The sequence below is a fragment of the Leucopleurus acutus genome, assembly GCF_964270905.1.
Source record: "Leucopleurus acutus genome assembly, chromosome: 12".
In the NCBI taxonomy this organism is placed as follows: domain Eukaryota; kingdom Metazoa; phylum Chordata; class Mammalia; order Artiodactyla; family Delphinidae; genus Leucopleurus; species Leucopleurus acutus.
This window is the reverse complement of record NC_139154.1, coordinates 1,171,476-1,194,977: the sequence shown is the minus strand read 5'-3', so window position 1 is coordinate 1,194,977 and position 23,502 is coordinate 1,171,476. Positions and strand designations below refer to the sequence as shown.

At 45.2% G+C, this 23,502-nt stretch overlaps 1 protein-coding gene across 3 annotated transcripts; it reads right to left on the bottom strand.

Moving 5' to 3' along the window:
- Positions 1-221: 221 nt before the first annotated feature.
- On the bottom strand, positions 222-22,694 carry SEMA4F (ssemaphorin 4F; the record flags this gene model as incomplete). Of its 3 annotated transcripts, XM_082851455.1 has the most annotated exons (14): positions 222-832; positions 1,070-1,128; positions 2,267-2,427; positions 2,542-2,651; positions 2,792-3,014; positions 3,142-3,289; positions 3,522-3,700; positions 4,250-4,401; positions 4,509-4,628; positions 14,275-14,368; positions 19,270-19,368; positions 19,573-19,632; positions 20,263-20,414; positions 22,507-22,694. In XM_082851455.1, the coding sequence occupies 14 exons, from the start codon at positions 22,652-22,654 to the stop codon at positions 222-224; spliced, it is 2,316 nt and encodes a 771-aa protein (XP_082707581.1). The 3 variants fall into 3 exon arrangements, with proteins under 3 accessions (XP_082707581.1, XP_082707579.1, XP_082707580.1); XM_082851453.1 differs by lacking the exon at positions 19,270-19,368 and having other exon boundaries at positions 22,507-22,654; XM_082851454.1 differs by lacking the exons at positions 4,250-4,401; positions 4,509-4,628; positions 14,275-14,368; positions 19,270-19,368 and having other exon boundaries at positions 22,507-22,654.
- Between the last annotated feature and the right edge of the window lie 808 nt (positions 22,695-23,502).

Below are 23,502 nucleotides of genomic sequence, written 5' to 3'. Positions count from 1 at the left end.
TTCACTGCAAGAGCAATTCTGATCTCTTATGGGAATCAGGCAAAGCCCTGGCCCTGAGCCCATCCAGGCCCAGAAAAGGCAGACAGGGAATTTGAAGTGATCATTCAAAAGCCAAAGAAAACTCAGAAGCCACGACGATCTTCCATGACCATCGAGCCCCAGCGTCCCAATGGTCATTCCATCCAGTGGTCACTCATGCACTCGTGGTTATTTGCCCAGCCCTAGATGGAGGTTTCATCACACGTGGCTAGAGGAGCCCCAGTTAACCGAATGTGGGGTGGGCTCGGGCAGGGATCAAGCAGAAAGGGTGGAGGGAAGCCACCAAAGCCACTGCCCCTCTTGGCCAGGGCCAGGGGCAGCCGCTCATCTTCAGGAGAGGGAGAGGGAGGGTCCTGGCTGTAGCTTGTGGTCCCAGATGGCAGGACTCCCAGGTCCAAGCCCACCTTGTCTCTAGCCAGAAGTTCCCTCTGTCGTTGTCGCTGCTGACGCCGACCGATCAGAAGGAGAGTCAGGGATGCTGCAAGAACTCCCAGGAAGAAGCCTGCCAGTCCAGCCCCCACTATGTGAGCCCGGCTTGGAGCGCCCCGCTGGCTGCCCCAGACCAAGCTGTAAGCAGCTACCACACGAGCTGCCCCGCCTTCCTGACATTCACAGGCATAAGCACCCATGGCCCCTGGGGATATCACCACTTCTAGTCCATCCCGCCGGGGGGTGAGTGCAGTCACTCCGCTGGGCTGGTGCCACACACAGGATGCCCAGGCTGAGCTCGGGGAACATGGTAAGACCACATGTGCAGCTGTAGCCACAGGAACTTCAAACACCACTGGGTGTTCTGCAGAGACAGCAAAAGCACAAAAGGTGGTGAGGCTGTAGGTTGGAGGTGTTAGAGAAAAATGTGGGGTGACACAAGAAATGAGAAGGGGCCGTAGTGCACCAAGCTGAAAAGGGGATTCCCAAAGAGCGTAAGGCTGCCATAACTTCCAGGATACAAGTTTTAAACTAGGTCCAAAAACATGACTTTCTAGGCCCTTTACATCCACTCTACCCACGTTCCCTAAATCATACAGACCTCCAGGCTCCTTAGGACACAAAGAAGAGACATCCGCTGACTCTATGTCTTGAACCAGCCTATAAAGAAGAGAATACTTGATAAATCCAGTGTCAACACCCCCTCTACCCTCCTCCGTACTGAACATTCACTCACCAATTGCACCTCCCATCATCTCACAAGTCACCTCTAGAATTATCAGTCAACATTCTCTTCATCACTAAATTTTTCCCCAATACCTCTTATACTCATGACATGCCAAATTCTACAAATATTTCTAGCAGACTACAGAGAATTAAATTTGCACTAGGTCTGTCAGAAAGATGTTTGGTGGGGTACTTTGAAAGAAACACAGGAACCTTCCAAGAAGTATAGCTGGTGGTCCACAACCACAAAATTTCTCTGGAAATCTCTGTTAAAAAATTTCTCTGTTAAGAGAAAGAGAAAACTTCTTTTCTATCAAAGCTAATCAAAATTCTGTGAGGGTCAGTGAGATGACTTTCTGTTTCACAAAACACCTCAGCTAAAGATACATCTGTGGTTGTCACCAGCACTCAGTTGGTACTGAATACAATGAGAATGAAATCACCTAGAGAGTGCATGAAAGTGTAAAGAGAAGGACTGAACCCTGAGGAATATCAACATTCAGAAGCTAGATGGAAAAGGAACCAGTAAGGGAGACAGACTGGAGAGTGAGGTAGGGAGAAAAACCAGGTGAATGCAGAGTCATAGAAGGCAACAGGATAGAGTTTTTCAAGGAAGGAAGGAGGGGAGTTGTCAACTGTGAAAACACTTCTAAGAGCACTTGTAAAATGAAAACTGAGGGACTTCCCTGGCAGTCCAGTGGTTAAGACTCCACGCTTCCAATGCAGGGGGTGCGGGTTTGATCCCTGGTCGGGGAACTAAGATCCCACATGCCACGTGGTGCGGCCAAAAAAAAAAGAAAATGAAAACTGAGAAGCATATGGCAACATGGAAATCAACCACACAGTCAGGGAAGGTCCAGCAGGGAGGCAGGGACATTGATGAGGACAGAGAGATGGTTAGTATGGACTGACAGATGGACACACAAGTGACACTAAGAAACACAGAGAGAGAGAAAGAGAGAGAGAGAGAGAGAGAGAGAGGGCAGCATTAACCCATGAGAAACAGACAGAGACATATAGATAGGCCAGAGCCTGGGGACATCAGGCAAGGAACCAGTGCCACCACCCTCACCCTTCATGCTCTCCAGTGTGGGCCACACACGCAGCTAGCCGAACGCTCCAGGCACAGACAGGGTCTCGGGCCAGAATGCACTCTGAGCAGCTCTGTAGACGGCCACAGTTGGTTGTGTTCACTTGTGTCACCTCAGTACGGGAGCCAACCAGGAGCCAGCTCTACAGAAAGGGAGTGAGGAAGAGAAACACGCTGGATCTCCCAGACTTCAATGTCACAGATTGGCTCTGGACTCAGATATCTCCCCACCAGACTCTCCAAAATCTACAACTCACTTGATACAATTTCATATTCTCAATTGGCTGTGGCTCTGGGAATAAGGCCAGATCCTCAAGAACACTGAGGTGGGCTCCAATTTGCACTGCTCGGTGGAGGTGTCCATCCTCTAGGAAGCAAGCAAGGGGCAAGACATAATAACATAACTGTGCCTGTGCCTGGGACTCTGATACCTGTATGCATGGGACCCTCTCTATGGCGACAACCTGTGTGCACTGGATGGGCAACTTGCTTGGCTATTAAACATACCTGTCCCCAGATAGAGCACATCATACTCCTTCCCTGAGAGGCTGGGCACCCTGTGGGCCACGACTCTGAGGTAGGTTGTATCTGTAGTGACCAGCAGGGGGTGGCCATCAGCTGGAAACACTGGCTTGTCCATGAGTGGGTGGTCCCGGATGAAGGTGAGCACACGGTCAGGAAGGAAGAGTGACGAGCCAAACTGTTGGAGCTTCATGTTGTTGGTGATGCACTAAAGGAAACACAGGATGAGTGACAAAGCTTCCCAGGGGCCAGGAAGTGTCTGTGATGCTTAGTTGGGCTCTTGTCCTAATGGGGCAATTCAGGCGTGAGGTGAAGAACTGCCCCAGACCCCTCACCTCTCCAGGTCTGGGCTGGGGTACATCATTGTCCCTGACAGGCAGTCCCCTGTTGCAGTCATGTTTAAGCTCTCTGAAGGGACCATTCAGCACTGTCCGAATGTCTTGTGGTCGGAAGGAACAGACAGCAGAGATGGCAGCCCCTTCCCTGGAAGAGTCACAGGTTGGAGCTGGATATTTAGAGGGAACTAGGGGAAGCCACTCATCCCCTGTCAAATGAGATGACCCATGAGAAACACACAGGGAGCTGTGCAGCCTGCTTCATGGCAGAAGGAGCAGGGCTCCACGGAGAGTCCACCCCCACTGGAGGAGACCGCACTGACCTGCACCAACCCCAGGTATCTCCCACCCTGTAACTCTCCACATCAGGACCCCCTCACCACTGGGAGGAAAAGATGCCATAAAAGATGGGCGTCCCCGCTCCATGCTCAGGTCGAAGAATGACCATGTCCTGCAGGACGCTGGAGGCCCGGCCATGCTCAGGCCCTGGACACAGAAGGTCAGCCTTCAGAAAGGTCGTCCACCTCTGCTGGAGGGTCTTCCGGCCCCCAAGGTCCCCCTGGGGTGACAAGTACGTAGGAAGTTCTCTTTAGAAGACGAACATTAGAGGAGGACTGTGGAGACCAATACAAGTTTCCCCCAGACACAGACAGATAGGGAGACAGATGCATAGAAACGCAAGGACAGAGATACAGAGTAACTGAGAAGGACAATGAGGTATGGGGTGGGCAGGATCACCACAATGATGTTTATTGTGTTTATTGTGCACTTATAAAGTTCTTCACTACATGCTTTACGTAAGTTACCTCGTTTAGTCCTCAAATCGACACTGCCAGAGTCACACAGGCAGTAAGCAGTGTAGCAGGGACTTGAACCCAGGTCTGTCAACAGTTCCTGCCTTTAACCTCTACACTACAGTGTCACACGGGATAAGAAGTGGGTAAAAGAGGCCAGAGCCCTTTCGCCACATTCCTCAAGCTCCCAGAAAAGTAGTCACTGCCCATCAAAAAAGAAGAAAGAGGAGAAATACAAAGACAGAGACCAGAGGAAAAGACAGGAGGACAGGCAGAGCAGAAAGCAAGACAGACAGCTGGGATCAGGGTCTTACCGCACACACACGGGCCACCCTCGGGACCTTAACGTGTTCGTATGAATCAAAAGCTCGGGAAATCTCCGTAAAGAAGAAGTAGATTTCATCGTCTCCGGCTTCATCCCCCCACTCGGCTGGGCTCAAGGCCACTGCTGCAACAAAGGCTGGGGCTGGGGAGACCCGTGGCCTCAGATCCCACAGATATAGCCTGGGGCCACCCAGCCTCCACCTACTCTGTCCCCAGAGCAGCACCACCCCCCCTCTGCCCTCTCCCCACCGTTAAGCCAGGATGGCAAGATCTCTGTCCGAATCCAGTCCTCAGCACGACCCACAGCCCGGGAGATAATCGGCTCCGTCCCCAGGTAGTTTTTCACAGTGGCAGCGTAGAGGATGCCCCCTGCAGGGTGACAGGGAGGAGGTGGACTGTCAGACTCACGGAGGAAGCTTTCAGAAAGGGTCACAGGCAGAGCAGGGAGCAAAGCAGGGGCAAGAACCCTCAGGGGCTGAGCACACATTAAGTGCCAGGCAATGCTAAGCACGACATGCATTACCTCACTTAAAATAAACAGAAATAAAGTGCTCCGGGGCAGTAACGGGAACCGGTGTTAAGGAAAAACTGCTGGAATGTTCATGTATATGAAGGAAGAATAGACGCTATCCCTGTGGAAAGCAAGATTTTTTTTGTTGGTCTGTTTCTTGCTGTTGTCATTTTTAAGGACTTTTCTACCCTATAATTACATGGTAACTTTCCAGGAAGAGGTTTGCTTTGCAGCATGTTCCCATCTTACTTAAGTTCTCCTACTACGGTAAATGTCTGAGGGAACTACTGTTCTTTCTGAGTATTAGGTGGTGTATACTGCCCTGGAACAAGGCACAACTTTAGGGTATACTAGCATCATTTAGGGAATTGATCAAAATGCAGATTCCTGGGCCTCGGGCCCAGCAATTCTCACTCAGTAGGGTTGGGGGTTGGCCCAAGAACTACGTTTCAAACAAGCAGTCAGAGTTACTCTGATGTGGGTGATTCAAGACCTCACTTTGAGAAACACCAACCTAGGGGATTTCTGGATATTTCACAGCCAGCCAGAGGAAACAACGAGGAATCAGATCCTCCCTCCTGGTTCAGTGGAGGTGCAGAGGTGCTCTAGGAATGGTGGGGATTGGAAAAGAGAGAAATCAGAGGCATTCTGGGAAGGAAGGGGAGGTGCAGTTCTGTGGGCTGAATGTGAAAGAACTATAGCCACTCTGAGCAACACTGCCAAGGGCTCAGACATGAGTGGAGACAATGACTCAGGGAACAAGAAGGTCACAAACCCCCGGTGGAGTCTTGAGTATCACAGGGACTCTGGAGAGAACAGAGAAGAACAGAGAAGCATTCCTTCACCACCTACTACGTAAGAGGCACTGCGCTGGGTGCTAAGCACATCACTGTCCCCCCCAAGAATTCCCATTTGAGTCCAGAAGACAAACGTAATCAGATACCAAGAGGCGTGGACTCACAGATGTGTGTAGGAGCACAGAGGAGGACCCAGCCACATCTAACTGGGGGAGCAGCAACTCAGAGGTCACATCTGAGCTGGCTCTGAAGAATGAGCAATTTGCCAGGTAGAAGGACTTCGGGGGGAAGACAGGCAAGTGGGGAAGAGGGGAGCCATGTTCAGGGATGTGGAGCACTCCCCATGGCTGGAGCTCCAGTGGGGCACAGGGGCTGCTGGGCAAGTGAGCAGAGATGAGCTAGAGGTGCAGAGATAGGCGCCCAATTGTGATGAATCTGCTCTTCCATGCCAGGAAAATGTGGACTTTATCCTAAAGGTCAGGGCAAAACTGCAGAGATTTTCTTGAGGAGGCATGACGTAATTAGTTTTGTTTTTTAGGAAGAAAATGCTAGTTATGCCTTCACACAGTCCTGGCAAGAACAAAGAAGGACTAAGGCACTGGTAGAGGAAAGAAAGGGGCTGGATTTGGGAGATATTTCTGAGGTAGAGCCCATTAACAAGATTTGAACATCAGTTGAATATGAGATGTGAAAGAATGGAGTAAAATAATGTCTCTAAGGTTTCCGCTTATAAGATGGATAATAGTAGATGATGATATTGTGAACCAAGCAAAGAAATGACATAAGGCTCATAAAGAAGGTGGCTGGAGAGGAGGTGAGTTCAGTTGTTAGACCCACTAAGGTTGACGCACCTTTGGGACATCTGGTTGGAGTCGCTGGAAGGCAATCGAACAGAAGGGTGTGGACCATAGGGCCAGAATCAGGCAACCTAGGAGTCATGCTTAAGTTACCACAGGAATGTGAAAGCCAGGGAGAAAAGGAAAGCGAGAGGGAGCCCTGGGGCACCATCATTTGAAGGCAACTCAGAAGAGCACTGACTCAGAAGAGTCAGAGAGGCTGGAGAAGCAAGCAAGGCTGGAGTGCTGGAGGCTGGCGCCCAGAAACCCCAGCAAGAGCCGCGGGGTCATGTGCACTGAGGGAGGCAGCAGAGGGCAGGGCCACCTTGAGGGAAGCACTACGTCCTGGGCTCATAGATGCTCCTGTGAAGCTGCATGTCTCAGGCACTGAAATGATAACCACTAACACTTAAAAACACTTAATGCAAAGCAAGAAAAGGGTCAGGAGCCCTCTGAGGGCAATAGTAAAGAATTAGAAACCCCCTTCCTTACTGGGTGGGAGGGAAGACTATACCATCACTCGAGTTTGTTAAAAGAATCCAAGCACTCTGGAGTCAGGAAAGCTTGGGTTTGAACTTTGAATACTTATTAGTAGTATGATCTTAGGCAATTACCCAGCTGGCATTCAATGTGTTAGGAACCTCAGGGGGCCATATGCTTGATTTGTTGCCATAAGGTAGGGGGTCCACAACTATAAAATGGCATCCCATTCCCTTCCAGAGTATTTCATGAGGGAGAAAATCAGATTTGGGGCAAAGTTTCTGGCAGCTAATGGAGCAGCAAATAAGCCAATCCTCAGTAGTTCCAGGGGGGAAAACATGACACAGAAGCCAGAATTGGAATAAAAATTTTCCTAAAAGCATTATACACAAAACACTCTAAAACTGAAACTATTGACAGAAGCTGTGTCATGGATACCCTGAGAATGGGGGAGCTGTGGTGGAAGAGACAGTTATGAGTATTTTGGAAGCATGACTTGATGTGTTTGAGGGAGAACACTCATAAATATTCTGGAAACGGTAAAGGACCACAGACAACAATGCAAGGACCCAGTGGCGGACGGAGGTGAAGTCCCCAAACTTTCTAAGGGGTTAAATGGGGGCAGTCAGCAACTCTGGAGCCTAGGATTGCTGAAGAGCACACTCACTCAGCGGAGAGAGCCGAGGGTCACAAAGGGATAGCAGGAGGGATCAGACACTTTGGGAGGGAGTAGCAGGGCTTCAGGTGTTCCATGAGTACTAACGGGCTTACAACACAATCCTCACACACACACAGAGGAAAAGGAACAACAGCCATCACAATTACGAGGGCAGGAGGACACAGGAGGACACAAGATCACCACATGCCCTGAATTTTCCAGAACAGTCAATTTCAAATATTCTGTTGCACTGTTCATATAATAAAATATCCCTGTATGTGCAGTTGTTTGGCAAGTTATTACTGACTAGATCAAGCTAGCAAACATGAAAACATACATCTGCTATTGGCAAAAGATGATATGCCAAACAGAGCGATGCCCACGGTGTTGAATTTAGTGAACAAGGTGGTTAGAAAAAAACACATGGTATAATTCAACCCTATTTTTTAAAAATATGTATATATGTCTGTAGGCACAGGAAAGATTGAAGGAGCTACAACTGGACAGTGTTAATGTTTGTTTCTGACTAATGAAATTACAAGTGATTTTTATTTTCTCTTCTCTACTTTTCTGTATTCACTGAACATTTTTTGTAGTTAGCACCTTTTACTTTTATAACCCCCAAAATTAAGATACTGTCATTTTGGAAATACGAGGAAAAACAAGATTGAAAGCCACAAAGATGAAGAATCACAGCCAAAGAAAAATGACAATTATGTGCAGAAATAGATCTCTACTTGCTCAGATGTAAAGCCTGCGAACATAGACCTCCCAGATATGTTAGCAACCCAACCCTGACAGACTAGGATATAAGCCATGGCAGTGAATATTTCACTACACCCTGAAGGGGTTCAAATTTTCACTCTGGTATCAAAATGCTCACTTTTAAAGAAGGTTTATAATAGGAATTATCACTCATTATCTTTAAAAAGAGGGTTTTTAACATGACCTAGCCTGCCTTCTTCCACTCTCTTTTCTTCTCATGGTCAGAGCTTTGCAGGATAGACAGCTCCTGACCTAATATTCTCTATTTCCTTATCTAAGGTTTATGCCAGCTAGATACCTTTTTTTTTCTTTTTTTTTTAAACAGCCTATTATCAGGACATAATTACAGATCATTGGAGATGCAGTGTTTACTCTACCTTTTCCTCTCCTGGCATATAGGATTTATAACTGTCTTGTTTCGATGTGTGAATGCTGTCTTGGGGTACACACTCACGGATTTAAGAGATAAGCTTGACCGCAAAATGCTGGCAGCACCCAGTGCACATACAGGGCTCCTTAGCAGATGCAGTAATCACAAGATGCAATGAGACCAAAAGGAGACAAGAAAAACACAAGACGGGTTCCCAAAGAGAAAGCAAAAGCTCCCTTCTTCTGCTCTTCTTTATAAGAGCCCTATTTACTATTGAATGTGATAGGGAGGACCAGAGATGACAAATCACTGCCTCTAGCTTGGGTACCTTGGTGGGTAATGGCACTATGCACTCAGAGAAGGGGACACTGGTCGAGGAGAAGGTTTGGGGGAGGTGAGTGAAGATGATGAGCTCAGTTTGGGACATGCTGACTTTGAGATTCCTGTGGGACATCTAAGTGGAGATGTATGTCTGGAAGGCAGCTGGATATGTGGTCTGTAGCTCCAGATAATGTATGGGAGGCATCAGAATCTGGTAGAAACAGAATCCATGGGGCTAGTTTTGGGAGATCTGGAAGGCGTCAGATTTGGGAGACATCAGAATGCAGTGCAAACAGAATCCATGGAGCTGGCTGAGATCACAATTACAAAGAATGCAAGAGAAGAGGATCTTAGGTGGAAGTCTAAGGAACATTTAAAGGATGAACAGAAGACAAAGATGCTGCAAAGAAGACTGAGAAGGAATTGCGGATGTTCTTAGGCTAATGTGAACATTACTGTCAAAATACTTGCATTTTTCCGAATTGGAATAGCGCAAACAGAGACACTGAGATCATTTTTGTTAATTTTATCTCGGTGGAGTACAGATAAATGTCAAATTTGAAGACAAGATATCTGAGACCTTTTCCTAAAGAAATACAAGTGCCAATAAACACATGAAAAGCTGTTCGACCTCACTAATAGAAATGTAAATCAAAAACATCAAATTGGACTCTGGAGAAAGTCACTGTTTTATGTTTATTAACTATATTTTGGGGGCTAACTGGCTGTAATGAAACAGGCCCTCTCATCACTGCTGGTAGGACTCACTGGAGAGAAATTTGGCCAAACCCATCAAGTACTATAAAAATCTTTTATATCCTTTGGCCCAGCAATCCTATTTTTTGGATTCACTCATGCAATTAATTAGATTCATGTAAAGGATTGACATAAAAATTTATGTAAAAGGATTCCTTATGCAGCATTATTTATAAAAGCAATAATTTATTTTAAAATCTGAATGTATAATTATATGGGAATAATTAAATAAGTGTGCTACATTCATACGATGAAAAAGTATACAATCACTAAAAATCAAGTTTTGAATAATTAAACAAATTCTATGATGAGAAAATGTTCAGTATACAATAAGTGAAATATGCATGACAATTCCAATTTATTATAAATACACACACACACACACACACAGAGTATGAGAAAATACTCCGAAATAATAATAGTGGTTACCTGATGATGACTGAATTACAATAAACTTTTCACTTTCTTCTTTATACATTTCTATATCTTCTCAATTTTCCACAATGCACACTGCAATTTTTATAATTTAAAATAAGAAATACTCCTGCCATTATATTCTAATATTTTCATTACGAAAAGCTCTTTTCTTTCAAAATATGTCTATTATCCTTAAGGACATTTGTATAGCTCCTAACTGGGAATTTTGGTTCTAATTCTTAAATAATATTGCCACTATCTTCTATACTGCTATTTTCAAAACAAGGGCCAGTAGGACACAATGGATCAACATTAAAAGTTCCAACTAGGGCGTCCCTGGTGGTGCAGTGGTTGAGAGTCCGCCTGCCAATGCAGGCGACACGGGTTCGTGCCCCGGTCCAGGAAGATCCCACATGCCGCGGAGCAGCTAGGCCCGTGAGCTATGGCCGCTGAGCCTGCGCATCCGGAGCCTGTGCTCCGCAACGGGAGACGCCACAACAGTGAAAGACCCGCGTACCGCCAAAAAAAAAAAAAAAAATTCCAACTAAATATTGGCATTATGTCAGACCAAGAAAAAATTTAAATTATAGCCCTATAAGGAACTTCAGAGGAAAACTTATAATATTGATATTGACTATGACTTGGATCTGAGACAAAAAAGCCATGGAGGTTCTATGTCTTGAGCTAGCCATTCTAAACTGTTAGAAAGTGATTTCTGACACCTCCATCAATTATCAGCTGAAAGGCAACACTAAATTTCATTACCTGGGGGAAAAAAAGACTTAACCTGTTTGAAAATGTTCTTTGTTATACAATTATCTTATCTATGAAATTTGTATTCTTAAACTACATGCTGTGTTCCACTTGCTGAGAGAACACAGAGAAAATTACACACAGATGGTTAAATGTACTTAAAGTTACTGCTTGAAACAAAGTATTTTAATTATTTCAGATTGTTGCAATTGAGAAGTCATTTTGCTGATAAACAATTATGTAGAATCAAGAGACATTCATAACTGCTAAACCTGTGAAATCTTTCTTAATGATCTTAATGACTGGTTCAGCGTTTTGCCAAAGATGCTTGATATAAAGCTAAGAAAAATAAACTATTGACTAAACTTTTATTCAAATATGTATCCGTATAAACAAGGTCTCACTGACTTCAACTGTAGATGAATGATAAAAATGACAACTCAAATATCGTATTTACTAGATATATACTTTATGTTCATTTTCAAAAACTTTTGTTATTTCATTACGTTTCAGAAAAGGTAAATCATTAACTGAATGACTAAGAGTGACTTTTTAATATATAAATTTATTTATTTTATTTATATTTATTTTTGGCTGCATTGGGTCTTCGTTGCTGCGTGCGGGATTCCTCTAGTTGCGGCAAGCGAGGGCTACTCTTCGTTGTGGTGTGCGGGCTTCTCATTGTGGTGGCTTCTCTTGTTGAGGAGCACAGGCTCTAAGTGCACAGGCTTCAGCAGTTGTGGCTTGTGGGCTCTAGGGCTCAGTAGTTGTGGCGCACAGGCTTAGTTGCTCCGCAGCATGTGGGATCTTCCCGGACCAGGGCTAAAACCCACGTCCCCTGCATTGGCAGGCAGATTCTTGACCACTGTGCCACCAGGGAAGCCCAAGAGTGATTTAATTTGTGCAGCTTTTAAGACTTTTCCTACAAATAAAGTCATGCATAAGAAAAGAGTTTAGCGTCCAGTGGTTGAGGCTTTGTCTTCCAATGCAGGGGGTGCGGTTCGATCCCTGGTCTGGGAGTTAGGATCCCACATGCCTCGCGGCCAAAAGGCCAAAGCATAAAACTGAAAGCAATACTGTAACACATTCAATAAAGACTTTAAAAATGGTCCATAACAACAACAACAAAGTTTAAGGTTAGATCTTATATCCCAATTTTTGTTTTTCATAAAATATTGTGCAATATTTAAATTAAAATTTATATTGTCCAATATTTTATAATAAGGTTCGTAGCAACTTTAATGAAGGAAGAAAAAAACAGTGTGATAAATGATGCTAAGTCAACTGAATAGTTAGTTGGGAAAAATCAATTTTGATTCCCTTTTCATGCCATTTGTCAAAATAAGTTTCAAATAAATCAGAGTTAAAATGTTTCGGAAAAAAAATTTTAAGAAGGAAAATTTTATCTGCTCTCTAACTGAAGAAGGATTTAGCTTAAAAAATATAATCACAAAGGAAAAGGTGTAGATTGGAATACTAATATCCTACCTGATAATTGGCCCAAGAACATAAGCAGAGGATTGACCAAAGCAGAAATAAAAATAAGTACTAAAACATGAAAAATGTTCAACTTCACTAATATTCAAAAAACTACAAATTAAAACAAGGTGCTGGGACTTCCCTGGTGATCCAGTGGTTAAGAATCTGCCTTCCAACGTAGGGGAAGCGGGTTCGATCCCTGGTCGGGGAACTAAGATCCCACGTGCCACGGGGCAACTAAGCCTGTGCGCTTCAACTACTGAGTCCATGCACTCTAGAGCCTGTGCCTCACAAGTAGAGTGAAGCCTGCAGCCACAACGAAGAGCCTGCATGTCACAACTAAGACCTGACACAGCCAAATAAATAAATATTTTTTTAAAGGTGCTATTTTTAGCCTTGAATCAGCACACACACACAAAAAAAAATGTTTAATGACAACAAAACAGTGTGGTGAAATTTATGTGAAAAAACACTCATTTACTGCTGATTTAGGGTGTAAATTGGTATACCCTTTCTAAAAACTCAATTAGCAACAGATAATGAGCTGTAAAATATTCACATCCTTTAATATAGTCATCCATTTCCAGGAGTCTAAGAAGACAACCTAAAATGAGGATAAAAATTTATGTGCAAAAATGTTCATTACAGTATTAGAGACAACAGCAAAAACTTTGAAGTGAACTAAATAAACTTGAAAATAAATTTACATAAATAATTTGGAATTCTTTAATTAAATTATGGTATGCTCACAGGTTGAGTAGCATAATGTCATTAAAATTTTTCTTCACAAAGAATTTTTAAATTATATAGAAATGCCTATGATATAAAGTCACATGACAAATATTCAAAATTATATCCCTGTAGCATGACATTTAGAAGTTTCATAAAACACACACTCATAAAATTTCTGTTCACCTGCTTGTTTTATACTCTCATGAGAAAAATCGTTGGGTTCTCACTGAATTTGGAGAGTGCATGTGGAGTAGTCTAACCTAAAATACAGGCTATGTGGCACACAAACAGTTCACTTTGTGGCTACCAAAGAATTAGTCAGTCATTCTCCAGAAAAGATTTAGGTATAATCTGTGATAGAACCATTGAACACTGGAGCAACTCTATACGTATATATAGTTTGTTTGAAGGAAGTAACAGAAGGAATTTCTTTAATAGTCATTACTGATTTTTCTGAGCAACAAAGGACTGGCCAGCCAAATATATGTGCAGGAGTATATATGCATGTGGACACACACATTAAAAAGGCTAGAAGGAAATATCCTAAAATACTAGCAGTGGTTTTCAGAGTAGGAATACTCTAAAACTGTGCTAATATGGTAGTCACTAGGTATGAATGGCTATTTAAATTAAAATGACATGAAATTTAATATTCTCCCCTTCAGTCACACCAGTCACATTTCAAGGGCTCAATAGCCACATGTAACCAGTGGCTACCACACTAGACATTGAAGTTACAGAACAATTCCATCATCACACAAAGTTCTTCTGGACTATGCTGTTCTAAAAGATTTCTTATGTTCTTTATACTTTTTTCAAATTTATTATAATATGCATTGTAGTAGATTCCTCTTAAAAACAGGAAAAAATGACTAACAGAGATGAGGTTAACAGAGGAAATGTTCACAGTCTACTGTAAACAGTGACATATTCTCTAGAGAAAAGCAAGAGAAATGATACTCTGTGGGTAAAAGCAGGAGAACACAAGCACTCTGGGAAGAATAGGAAAGGCCAGAAAGAGATGTGGGAATAATAGACATTCTGATGAAAGTAAAGAAAGGACACAGAAATTCCAACAGCGGGGCGGGGAAGGAGGCAATTACAGCAAGAAGTCACAGGTGCTTATCTCTCCCCACTCACCAGCCATTACAGCTGCTGACCGCTGAGCTGGCTCAAAAGGACATTTCCCCCGGCCACTCTCAGGTCTTTCAACCTGCTGGAAACTGGACACATCCTACAGACCAGAAGGGGGCAATTGGTTTAGAGGTCATGGGGAAGTCCATGGTGAGAATTACAAAGATGGTCAGATGAAGAAAAAACCCAATTCCCATTCATCTCCCATTCCCCCACTACCATCCCCATATTCCCAGTCTGCTATTCCTGATTCCACCACTCATTCCTGCATTTCCTACCTCTGCCATCCCTCTTTTCATCAGTTTATTCCTCTTCCCTCAATTCCCCTAGTTCCCAACACCCACATGCTCTGATGAAGGAACACCTAGGATGGCACTAGAAGACACCAAGAGGCTGAAAAGCAGACCTTTCCTCTGAAATGCTGCTGAACCGCCAGCTTTGCAACTGGCTGGAGAACGTGCTACAAGATAAGGAGGACCAGGGAAGAAAGCAGGCCTCCTGAGGGCTGCAGCACTTAGGAAGGGTAAAGAAAAGTACAAGCTGATATAGGACCATCCGAAGCCCAGGGGTCTAGAGAGAAGGGCCATCCTTCACCTAATCCCACCCCACGAATAAAAGACTGAACCAGAGTCAAGGATACACAGAAGGAGGGAAGGGAATCTACAAAGTCAGTGAAGAACTGAAGCTGAGGTCAGAATCTGAGAATTTGGTAAGTGTCTTCCTCATCCAGGGACTCCAGAGGGACTAACCTGGGGTGCGGGGGTGGGCAAGAGGTGTAAGAGTTCCACAGAGCCAGCCAGACATGACCTTAGCTGAGCATCCAGCACTAAGAGAGGCTTCAAGATAACATCTAAAAATGAAAATCACAGATGATTTCAACCTGGACTGACAGGGAAGTTAACTATGGCCAGTTAGGAATCAGTTATGACACGAAGTACCAGGCATGATATCTCTAGTTCACGAACTAGGATGGACATATGGTGTTGCTGGAGCCTTATTGCTGTGATGGTAATTGGAGAACCAACATAGATCTACGTCCCCTGAGCATAAGTGTACCACTGGCCCATTCTGACTGCTCACTTATTTCCTGTAGTTGGCAAACAGGGTTTCATTTTACGGAGAGAGCCTTGAAGAAGACCTGTTAAAATGAGATGTGATCTGATGTCCCCTCAAAGGGAATACTGGGTCAAGAATCTTCCAGAATGGAGGACCCCACAGAAACATAATCATCTGCCCTGTGTGGTGGTGGGCACATTGTAGCCAGAGGAGAAAGATGACAGTTCAGTGAGAGATTACCAAAATATTTGGGCACTCTGAAGATGGGGTTATTACCTGCTGCTGTGGCCTGTCTTATCGCCTCCTTTTCTCCACACTGCTTCGCCTTGCCCCCAATTTACTCTCTATACCCACCCCAGATTAATATTCCTAGACTATTAGTCACTGACTTAATAAATGTTTGAGCCACAGAATGACAAAAATGGCTCACCATTGCCTCTTTATCCCAAACTACTACTTCTTCTAACCAAACATGGATCACCTGTTATTCCTAGAAAACAAATTATGCCTGAAACTATTCCGTCACATTTCACCAAGGACTTATAAAGGATGAGCCTTTTCTCAGTTCTCATTCTCTTTGATCTTTTCGCACCATTGGATACTTTTGATTCACTCTCCTCCTTGAAATAATCTACTTCTTGACTCTTGAAATTCTACCCTCCTGGAGCCCCTCCTCCTATTTGTTGCTTCTCTATCTCCTTTGGTTGTTTCTCTTCTCCTTTCCAGCCTCTAACCATGTATCCTTAGTCATTTTCACATATACTTTAAAGATCTCATTAATTTTCACATTTCTGCCCAGACTTTCTATGCAAATCATTCCCCAAACTCTCTAAAGCCTGATGTCTTCCAAACTCTAGTCCATGTTTGCACTTGACTGCTGGACTTCCTTTCCTCACAGAGATGATCTATTAAAACCGAACATGGGGCTTCCCTGGTGGCGCAGTGGTTGGGAGTCCGCCTGCCGATGCAGGGGACGTGGGTACGTGCCCCGGTCCGGGAAGATCCCACATGCCGCAGAGTGGCTGAGCCCATGAGCCATGGCTGCTGAGCCTGCGCATCCGGAGCCTGTGCTCCGCAACAGGAGAGGCCACAAAAGTGAGAGGCCCGCATACCGGTAAAAAAAAAAAAAAAAAAAAACTGAACATGTTGAAACTCGTCCTCTTCCAGTTTCCCCAAATGGCATCATCACGTTATCTAGGTTTATAGCCTTTGAGCAAGGGAGCCGATTAACTACATAGGTTATGATTACTGTACGGTCAAAGTGACATTTAATTAGGGTCTGAAAGGATAAGACCACACCACCACATTATCTGAATGTTGAGATTCTTCATTATATCATTGTGTCAGCACAGTCCTATCAGCATGAGTTGTAGTGAAGGCAAGTCCCTCAAGTTGAAAGCCAGAGCTATGTGGGCAAGCTCTCACTGAGCTGTGGGGTTAGAACCCATCCTTTGACTTTGGCCAAGAAGAGTGCAAGGCATATAAAGGACCTTTCCTAAGAGATTGGGGGTGAGGGGTAGGGGGAGGTGGCCCTTGTTAACATGAAACAAATCAAATGTCACAAGAAACTGAAGCCAGCTAAGGTCTTCTTCTAGGGTGCAGGCTGGACTAGAGGGACAAGGGAGCAGAGCACAGCCAGACAAACCTGGGTTTGAATCTTGGCTGTGCCTCGGCCAGCCATATATCTCAGACTTTTACCTAACTTTTCAGAACTTCTGTTTCATTCATGTAAATTGGAAATAAATACTATCATGATGTGTCATCACTATCATAATAAATAAATATCATGATATGGTGATAAGAATTAAACCCAATTGTGAATGTAAAGTATCAAGCAACAAGCCTGCAACAGAGTAGACACTCAATTGAATGGGAAGCCTTCTCATCGTTGTTGTTGCTGTTGTTAGTGGTCTAACATTTTTTCTGTTAACTGCTGGAGCTCCCTCAGAAAAACAAATTAAAATATTTTCTCCCAATGTCTGATGAGCTGTTACTGAAGGGCAACACTCCACATTGTTGGAACTGGTAGGTCCTCTGCCTAAACTTCCTTTTGTGAGAACCTTCATTTCTCTGAGCAATCAACTCTGAGCAAGTTGTTATATCTGGATCAGCTAGTCAAAGTTCTCAGATTGTTACACACAGTCTCAAAGTCATCCGTCTGGGACATGAGAAGTTCAGCACTAAGGATAAGGCAAGGACTTGCTCAAGCAGATGGGGATTGCCAGGTGGCAGGATAAGACAAAGGCAGAAAAGGACATTCAGGAAGTCTAGAGAGCAGTCTCAGGATGCTTAAAGGGTTAACACAGTTGTTAGCTGTACCTTATATTCTCCTACAAACAAGACTTGATCAAAGGATGGTCCTTCATTTCATGAGCCTGTGGGATAGGAGGGTTCAGAAAAAGAGCTAAAAGTCATAGGAGTGCAGTACACAGGCCCCTGGCTTCGTTCTTGTCTGCTGATATTCCTCAAAAATGGATAGGGGTCCAAGTCACACCATTCCTGACAGGTACGTCCAGAACATTTTCTGTCTAGATACTTATCTAACAACCATTAGGGTCCCACCTCAGAGAGCCAAAGAAGAATAGAAGGCCCTGGGGAACTAACTTGGAGTAATCACATCGTCTGTAAACCATGGCTCTGGAATTCACACCCATGGGCTCCCTGATCCTATGTATACTAGGAAAGGACAAATATGTCAATGGCAGTTCCACTGCTACTTCTGTGAGCTTTGTGAGAACTGTAGGGAAACTAGGCCCTCAGCGTTACCTGAAGGAATATAGAGATTTTCAACACCACCCTGAACTGGGAAACCTTCCCAGGAATGAGGGAGCTATTCACACCTCAAAAGGGAGTCTATCACCAGCATTATGAAAATAACTCAACATAAACACAACTAACTCCAAGGAGAGCCCAGAGGGACGGACTAAGGCAATCAAGCATATACAATTATAGCATTCTTAAGTCAGAAATATAAGGATGATGTTTAACAAAGAGGTTTGGAGCTACACACTGACTAGATCCATGTGGCAAGGACTACTGCAGGCTGCAGAAGGATCAAGTCAAGATCTACCATTAAGGATCAGGGTCAGGAAAGGGAGTTGTTGCACTCCCTCCTACCCCTAGCAGAAAGGGATAAAAAGTGTCCAGTGATATGAAGGACATGTGACTCTTCCCAGGGCCTGGTCACAAATGTGTGCGGCCAGAGGAACAGTAATTGACTACTGGATAACTGATGAGAAAAGGTGAGGAGTCAAAACATTAACACGCTTCCTAAGAGGTCACCAAGCCCAGGGACTTTTGAGGTCATGACCAACCTAGATGTGATCAGGAGTATCCATGTCCCAAGCCTGCCTGGGTGTGAGGTTGGAGATGTCCAGGGCTTTAGCAGCAATGAACAGGACCAAGAAGAAAACACGGTTGACAGAGTGCCCACCTTGAAGGCAAGATCCAGAGTATGGGGCCAACAGGTACTACATTAATGCGCAGTGACCTCAGAAGCTGTGAGAGCAAAGGGTCACAGCCCACACAGAATGAGGTTGACAGCGGAGGTGGAGAAGGTGGTAAAAGACAATCACATGCCATGGGAGGAAGAAACAGGTATGGACAGTGCTGATTAAGAAATGGACCCAGGCTCCCTGGACAAAGCATACACAGGACAAGGAAAACATGAGTTACTGGCCTCTGAAGTTCCTCCCCACAGGCCAGCTGGCATCCTCACTTCCTTCACCATCCACTACGTCCCTCTTTTCACTTTGTATTCCTTACCTTCTACCGACAACCTCCCTCCCCCTCCCGTTCATACCCTCCTTCAGTGGACAAAGCCTCTACCCTATGAGGACATCCCTCACCCCCAATGCTTATCATGCACAAGGGTTGCCTTAAGCATGACCCCTGTCACAGTCACTCACAGAAGACCCCTCCCATCCTTCCACCCCTGTCACTCACAATAACCCCGCACTTCGGATCAAAAGCGAAGGTGCCACAAATGAGGAGGTGAGAGGCATTGGCAATGGCGAGAATCTGGACAAAATTGTGACATTCTTCCTAAGGGTCAGAGACGGTTAGAGAATCAGAAGCAGTAGGTACAAGGAAAAGTAGTGTTAAGACAGTTATATGCAGGTCTGGGTATGTTGTTAGAGTCCCTGCCTGGGCCCATTGGGATGGGAGCATTGCAGGGGACTGACACAGAGTCAGGGCTGGGCCAAGGCCTCAACTGACATTCAGGCCAGGGCCTGGATTTATACCTACCTCCTTCTTGCCTTTCTTCCTACAGTTCTGTCTGTGGGCCTCAGGCACCATCCAGTCAATCTAAGAAGGGAAGAGTGAACATTTCTCTCAGATTCTCACCCAAATTCCTCCCAAGTCAGGCTAGGTGACACAGTTCTACAACCTCCATCAATTTGGAAACTTCAGAGACAACCCCCCGACCACAGAGCACTGTTTTTCATACTGGAGGTCGCTACCCATTAATGAGTAATGAAATCAATTGTGGAATCTCAACCAACATTATTTTTAATGAAATAGAATATATCAGAGTGTATCACATATAGGAGAGTAGATATTGTTTCAAGAAAGTTTTCTTTCAGTACATAGTTGGTGTACTATGTCAAAATGTACCATATATTTCTTACTAAGGGGTGGTCAAAAAAGTTTGAAAGTTATTGCCCTAGAGTAATGTGATTTTAATGATTCCACTGCCACCTGAACCCTGGTCACTGTGGCCTCCTCCCCATAATCATGAACCTCACTCATAGCCTCCCCAGTCACCATGACCCACCCCCATCACCCTCAGCTGAGACAATAAGGTTAACGACCTACCCTTATTCCTTTTCACCAGCATTCCCCGTCCTACCACAACACCCCCCTTCATATGCCATAAAACTAAGGATCTAATCACATGCTGTAGAATCTGAGGTCCTCCCCACTCTCATCTCTCACCCTGCGAGGTCTCTCCCCTGAAAAGGGCAGGGATAAAGCGAAGATGGTGTCCCGGGCGCCGACATAAAGCATGTGGGAAGCAGGATCCACAAGGAGAACGGAGTAATTGTATGTCTGAGGGATGGTGAACCGGGTGAGATAGGAGTCAGCCTCTGGCAGGAAGAGAGGGTGAAAGTGAAGAGTGATATCAGCCATCATTTCATAAGGGTTGGGTCCACAAGGGCAAAGCCAAAGGGGCCAATTTTTGTTTTCTTCCAAGTACCATTTATTTAGCAGCCTTAAGGGCAAAAACAAAGCCTTGACAGGCCATCCATTTAATTTCCCCAGGGAAAGATAACTGATGAGGCCAGAGTATTTAGCACACAATAAAGTATGCTTTTTCTATAAAAATAGAACACTTCATTAAAATAGCATAAATATTAAGTCTATTTAATATTTATTTCTATTCATAGCAACATGATACATAATTTGAAAATACCTGTAAAAGGTACAAGTACTTTTCTCTCTAAATTTCCTTGTTTCTTAAATCACTACTTAATAGTAACTCCTTTTTACTTAGAAGGGAAATGTCTCACTCTTTTCACCATCACATTAGGAGATCACCTCCTCTCTCTCCCACCACCCTTGATCTCACCCTAATTCTACCCAAAGAGGTAAGAGAGTAGAGGGGGCAAGAAGAGTATGTGCTTTGGAAATGGATCAGCCCAAGTTTAAATGTGGCTCTTTCACTTACCTGATGTATGATCTTGAATTAGTTACTTGCCCTCTCTGAGCATCATTTTCCTCATCTGTAAACACCACCATCCAGGGTTGTTGAAAATTAAATGAGATAACATATACGGAAGCATCTGACACATACAGCTCTGCTCTACCTGCTTCGTCTGCTCAGCTACCTTCAAGACTAGTAGAATGGCCATGCATTCTTAGATGTGCTGATGTATGGAGCCCCACTCACCCAATCCTCCCACACCCATACTCATGTCTGTGCTGTATCCTGACTACTATCCCATGCTTAGTATAAGCCCTGGATCACCCAACCACCCTTCATATCCCCACCTCTGCCTCGCCTTGTCATATAGACCTTTCTGGATTCCTGGATATGAACCCAGACTGGCAACCTCAACTCCATGTTGTGGCTATTGCTCCAACACAAATTGAAACCCAGGCTCTGACCACAACTTTGTCTTCTGGATTCACAGCATCCCTATATGTCACTGGTCTGAAATGACAGAAGTAATGTAGAAAACTCTAAATTACTATTACCCAGTTGTGAGTTTTTCCCAACAGGATGTACTCTTGGCTTCACTGGTTCTGTCTGCCCAAGGTGCTAACACTCACTGCCCACTGAGAAAAACACAAGGTTCATAGCTACACTCATGCCCGCCTCAACAAAGAGCCTTTAAAGTGTGAATCACTCCAATGACCACTTTTAACCTTGTGGCATCCCCTGGCTTCTTTCACATCTTTTGAAAGGACATCTCCCTCCTCCTTTTTTCCTTCTGAAGACTTTGAAAATCATTTTAAAAGAATTTTAAATCAACTCATTGAATCGTTTCCCAGCTACTCAATATAGGGAATGGATAGAGGGAGTAGGGAACGTTGAGGAAGTTAGGAGGGTTATGGTGGATTGGAAAATGGGAGTTGGTGTCAGAGATGAGAGGACTGGTAAGTGAGTTAGGGAAATTAGAGTTGTGAACGGGGCAAAAGGCTCGGAGGAGGTTAGAACTGATGATAACCAAATGAATTTGAGAAGTGGGCAGATGGAAATGCTGAGCTGGTAATCAGAAGGATGGGTGTTTGGAGTAGTATGAAAGACCGATGGGTTTGAGAGCAGGATGGGCGTCACGCTGGCGTGACGGACACAGGTACATGTGAGAGAGGAGCGGAATAAGGGAGAGGAAACTTCGAAATAGAGGGTTTCCGGCAACCCCCATTCCCCTCCCTGGGCCTCAGGGTCTGCGTCTGCACGGTGAGGGGCGGTTGCCTTAATAAGGGGCCGCGGGAGCCTCCTGGGCTGGTCGTAGTAGCCGAGTCGCCCGGCTCGCTGGAGCAGCACCAAGTGGGGGTCCCGCCCGGGGTCCCGCCCGCAACCGGGCGGGGCTTGGGCGTCGCGGGACGCAGTGGGCTGAGCTGTGGGGGCCCGGGTGCGGCTTCCCGGGTGGGGAGGGCAAGTGGGTCCGGGTACCTGCAGGCGGGGTCTGGGCGCGGCGCGAAGGAATAAGGGCGAGGGCGCACGCGCCTTACCGGAGATAGGAAGCGAGATCCTGGGCACCGAAGGGGGGACGCGGCCACACACCGGGCCGCTTAGCACCTCCAGCAGCAGCAGCAGGGGTAAGGGCGAGGCCGGGGACGGCCCCGGGCGCGGGCGGGGCCGCGCAACAGAGGCCGGCATTTTTGCCACGGCCTGGCCGCCGGGGTGTGGCGCGCCCCGCAGCCTCCTCGGAGCCTCGGCGCCACCAGCTTCGGTCCCGCTCTGCTCTCCTCCGTGCGGCTGGGCCTGCGGCGGCGGGTTAGAGCACAATCTGGCTCCACCCCTTCAAGAAGGGACCAATGATGGGACTGATTTTCTCCTCAGCCGTAGGGGTTGCGTGTAGGTCGGACTAAGGAGAGAAAAAGCCCAGGCCAGAGAGAGAGGGAGCTAGACCCAGGGGTACGTGGGGCGTTCTACCTCGAAAATGGGCTGGACGTGTCACTCCAGGACCCTGAGTGACAGGTTTGCAAAGGTCGCTCCAAAAACTCCAATTTGCATGTCTTGGCTATTGTAACCAGTGCTATGAACATTGGGGTGCATTATCTTTTCAAATTAGAGGGTTTTTCTGCATATATACCCAAGAGTGTGATTGCAGGATCATATGGTAGGTGTATTTTTAGTTTTTTAAGGAACCTCCATACTATTCTCTATAGTGGCTGCACCAACTTACATTCTAACCAACAGTGCAAGAGGGTTCCCTTTTCTCCAAACTCTCTCCAGCATTATTGTTTGTAGATTTTTTGATGATGGCCGTTCTGACTGGTGTGAGGTGATACCTCATTGTAGTTATTTGCATTTCTCTAATAATTAGTGGTGTTGAGCATCTTGTCACGTGCCTGTTGGCCATCTGTATGTCTTCTTTGGAGAAATGTCTGTTTAGGTCTTCTGCCCATTTTTTATTGGGTGTTTGTTTTCTTGATATTGAACTGTTTGTATATTTGGGGAATTAAGCCCTTGTTGCTTGCATTGTTAGCAAACATTTTCTCCTA